The following is a 4,356-nucleotide window of genomic DNA, read 5'->3' as shown; positions in this document are numbered from 1 at the left end:
GGCTGGGATAGTTGTTTTGAGGGGCGCCACAAGCCGGCAGGAGAGGTTGGGACGGTCACGGGGGTGGGCCCGCACGGGTAGTTGCGTTTTGCCTATGCCACACACCACAGGCGCCGGTACGACAGCAGACGGCCAGACCGAAATTGGCGAAACCACACCAAATGTTGTGGAGTCCATGAGTTCATGTTTTTGTTTGCGAAGCCGGTAGAAAATCAGCGAAGGTAAGACTTCTCTCCACTCTCCACTTTCTCTAACAAGGGAGTGAAGGTTAAGATAGGGGTCCCCGTCGGTTTAGGTCAGCCACCGGGTCGGACGAGTGGCTGGCGCTGACTGTCCCCCTCGCCCCCCCAGCTCTCCCACCTTTCCCCCACCTCCATTCTCCATTCCGCACGGATCACCCGGCACTGCGCCAAATCAGCATCAACTTGTGGTCCTAATCAGCTGAGCGAAAAGAGGACCGTTAAATAATCAAGCAGGTAACTGGACAAACGGACCGGGAGGAGCGTGTCTCCAGCGACATTTGCTGGTCGCAATATAAATACTGATAGGATAAGCTCACCCCACTCGTCCCCATCCCCTGTGTGGCCCACTTAAGGTACAAATAAACAAAACACTGTTTAGTCTTTCCCAAATTTTCACTTTTTAATTTTTCGTTTTTGAAACATTTTATACAGTACAATAATCATTCCTAAATTTATTTGACACTTTTGTCAGTCAGTACAATGGAAGTGCAGAATCATCGGTTTTACGTAACTACAAAAATATGTGGGTCATGGGTCATACGTATCGACTTCCGCAGAAGACTAATTTTAATTCGAAGTGAGACCGACAACCGACAAGTCTCTATTAATTTTACTTCGACGGAAAATATGACTAGCAACTTTATTTTACGTGCAAATGCTTTGCTTTTCTCTTTTCACGGCCTAGGCTTCTCTGCAATCTACCCCCCCCCCCCTCTCCTACCTCACCGCTTGACCCTCGCCTTGACCCCGGAGAAGTGACTGCCTGCTAGACCTGAGCAAAACGCACAAATTTCAGAACTTCGTTTACGAACGAATTAAGAAACGCTTTTCGCGGCGTCTTGTTCAGCTCTATAGTTAATCCTTACTCCACATATGAGTCTTGGGTTCACTCGTTAATCAGTTCTCCAGAGGTCAAGCTTTATGAGAGTCACTCGTGAGGGCAAAACGTACTGGTGTTTACTCCAAAACAAAGCGATGTGTGTCATCCCCTTGTTGGAGATTACGCCAAAGGTTTTTGTTCAGAAATTAATACTTCCAGTTTTGAGGGTTTTTTCAGATCGTCGTCTTGTGACACGGTTTGGACAGCTTCAGCCTTAGTGTTCTGTGAAGAGGAGGCAGATTCAGGCTCTTTGAGCTGAACAGTGGAGGAGGTGTGTTCCTTTAACGATGAAGCAGTAACTGCTCCAGTAAGCAACGACGCGGCCTCTTTTGTTGATGGTGCAGAGGCTGGTTGCGGTGCCACAGAAATTATGGTGATGGGTGAAGAGACATCAACTGCGGATGCGGGAGCAGCAGGGCGCACAGCACCTGCACCTGCCGCGGCTGCATCAGCTGCATGCGGCAGGGGCGCCACCGGGAGGGCAGCTGCGGGCCGGTCGTCCCGGGCTGCAGAGGGAGCAACAGCTGTAGGCGCAGCTGCAGCGACATCGGCCGATGGGCGGAGCGCTGGGTTGGCGACTGGAAGGGCAGTTGCCGATGGGGCAACCGGGGATGGCGACGGTCCCGCGACGACAGCTGGGGTGGCTCCGGGTGCTGCATCCGCCGATGGAACACCCGAGGATGGTGGCATTCTCGCGGCAGCCGCAGGGGCTGCTACAGCAGCTACCGATGGGACACTCGAGGACGGCGGCGGTCCCGCGACAGCCGCTGCGGTGGCTCCAGCAGCTGCAGCTGCGGGGCCTGACCGGCTGGCAGGCCGACGATGGCCATGCTTCTGGGCGTACCTGTGCACAAATACACACAATTATTTTTGTTCCAATGTTTTTGAAGATGACAGGGGAATGCGGCGTCCGTGTTGTCATCAATAAGTGGCAGGAGGTGAGAGACAAGCGGGCTGCTCGGGAACACTTACAGAGGTCGGCGGTCGCGCCTGCAGCGGCCTGATGCGTCGCGGTGGTACCCAGCGCCGCAACGGCGGTGCGCCACAGAGATCTTGACGGGGACGGCTGGCTTGACGGGGACGACGGGCTTGACGGGGACCACGGCTTTGACGGGGACTGCGGGCTTGGATTTGAGCGGGGCAGCGACAGGGGCGAGGGCAGCCCTCACGGGGGCGGGCGCCGCGACGGAGTCCTCCCTGCCGGTGCTGGCGCCGACCTCAGGCTTCGCGGCCGCGGAGCGCTCCTGCGATCTGTGGTGGACACAAACAAAGGGCGAGGGGGTCCGTCACTATCATGCGATTCCTGTGGGAACAACACCGCGGTAAGCGTGGTCATGTAGACGCTAACCTGCTCGTTTCCGTCTCCGAGGTGCGCACGCTGGGCTTCTTGGTGGTGGTGCTGGTGGCGGCCGTCGTGGCGTTGTTGCTCGGCTTGGAAGGCGTGACCGGGGGCTTCTCCGTCAGCTGTGAATAGTCGTAGTCGTAATCACCGCCCCCCTGCGACAGACATCAAACGAATTCAAATAATGTGAGTTTCGCCTGGTGCGAGGCCTCCTCACCCAGAAAAATAGATAGCTGCAGCAACCATCGTATGGTTAGCCAGGGACAACCATAAAAATATGGTTGTGGCAACAATCCTATGGCTGCGCCGACCACGAAAACAGCTAGCCTAACCATTGTCAATGTTGGTGAAACCATAAGACTGTCGGGGTCGGCTCAACCATATTTTTATGGTTGTCCCTGGATTACCATACGATGGTTGGTACAGCTATCCATTTTTCTGGGTGCTCCTGCAAGTAGGCGCAAGCACGACACGTCGAGTCGAGTCTAGCAGGGACGACCCGGTCCTCTCCGTGACTAGATTGCCGCTCGCTCACCTGCTCGCTAATTAAACTCTGCAATATTTCAAGATGGTGCGTATAGCGGCATGCGACGGGCCGCGCTCATGTGAAGTAGCTCAATCATCACGCTCGATGCACATCCTGTTGGACACTTGCCCGTTGACAACGGGATACCTTGTCCGGGCACTCCGTGGGCGTGGCGTGGTGCGGCGTGGCCGGGCTTGTTTGACACCCGTCAAGACATACTTGATTGGTCACCCTGCCCAGCCCGGCTGCAGCTTGCTTATCGAGTAGCATTTGCAGCCGTTAGGTCCCACCCAGCCCATCGTGCCCTGATTTTCCGTTTTTTCTTCCTTTTTGGTGAGGCCGTTTTTGTTTGTTTTTTTCTTTTTCGTCTGGAAAACTATAGGATTTATTTGTTTTTAATGGGGCTGTGTTGACCCAGCAATCACGGCTAGCAAAGGGATTTCAAGGAACATTATCGTATGGTAGCCAGGGCTCGCGCGATGACCATCCTAATGGGGTCTTTCGTGTTCTCGGGAATACGGCCGGAGCGGAGGGGGCCTGGGCGAGCCCTCATTGTGCAGCAGGACCCCATTAAAAGGGAATGTCCTGTTCGGCCGGTGCACCGGCAGCAGGGCACAGCAGAGCACAGCAGAGCACAGTGGAGCGTGCCTCCGGTGGACCTGATCCATGCAAACCGCCGAAAGGATTGCTTGGGGATTGCTAGGCACAGGCTCAGCACAAAGAGAGAGGGGCGGGGGCGGTCGAAGTTGGGCAGGGTGCGGAAGTCAGGGCCGGAGAGCCATAGCAATCGCTTTTTGTCACCAGATAAAACTTCAAACTTTTACCTCGAAAACAGCTGCAATTTTTTTTTAGTGTGCCTCTGGTTTTAAGCAAGCAGCAGTTTTGATCACGAGAGCCTCACACAAGGCGAAGCCCATGGGAGGCACTGCGGAGGATGCCTTCTTCGACGGCGGCGCTCTGCAAGGCTCTGCGCCTCGCCGAAGAATGTGATCTAATTTCACCGCAGGCTCCGCAGGTAAGGTAGCAGGCAATGGTGCTGCCCGCCGCCCGTATTGCCTGTGTTTGCGCCGCGCCGCGCCACGCCACGCCACGCCACGCCACGCCATGGGTGCGGCCAGAATGCACCGGCGTAATGAATGCAACGGGCGCGATGGAGGCTGCGTCTGGAGCACAACGGGCACCCCGCGGGACGGGACGGGCGCAGCCGCGGAGCAGAGCCTGGTGGAGCCTGGGGCACCTCGGACGCGGCCGCGGATGGGCGGTGGGACTGAAACTTAAGGCCATGGCCAGGGCTGCGCACCCGTGGGCACCTCGACATTGGGTTGAGGGGGTGAGAAGCTGGCTGGGCTGGGAGTGAGGGAGGGAG

The 4,356-nt window shown here is 56.3% G+C and overlaps 1 protein-coding gene across 2 annotated transcripts in view; it reads right to left on the bottom strand.

Moving 5' to 3' along the window:
* Positions 1 to 616: 616 nt before the first annotated feature.
* Positions 617 to 4,356, bottom strand: part of LOC113204823 (calphotin-like) — a 7,006-nt gene continuing 3,266 nt past the window's right edge. The window contains exons 1-4 of one of the 2 annotated variants that reach the window (XM_052264238.1): positions 2,872 to 4,230; positions 2,471 to 2,619; positions 2,095 to 2,373; positions 617 to 1,966 (exon numbers count right to left, since the gene is read on the bottom strand). In XM_052264238.1, coding sequence (XP_052120198.1) covers positions 1,243 to 1,966; positions 2,095 to 2,373; positions 2,471 to 2,619; positions 2,872 to 2,898 — 1,179 coding nt within the window. In that variant the 5' untranslated portion in view covers positions 2,899 to 4,230 and the 3' untranslated portion in view covers positions 617 to 1,242. Of the gene's footprint in view, positions 1,967 to 2,094; positions 2,374 to 2,470; positions 2,620 to 2,871; positions 4,231 to 4,356 lie in introns of those variants that run through there. The other variant, XM_026420148.2, reaches the window with a different exon arrangement.

This window comes from Frankliniella occidentalis, unplaced genomic scaffold (assembly GCF_000697945.3).
Source record: "Frankliniella occidentalis isolate FOCC.00 unplaced genomic scaffold, Focc_3.1 Scaffold17, whole genome shotgun sequence".
NCBI classification, from domain to species: Eukaryota; Metazoa; Arthropoda; class Insecta; order Thysanoptera; family Thripidae; genus Frankliniella; species Frankliniella occidentalis.
This window is presented reverse-complemented; position numbering and strand designations above follow the sequence as displayed.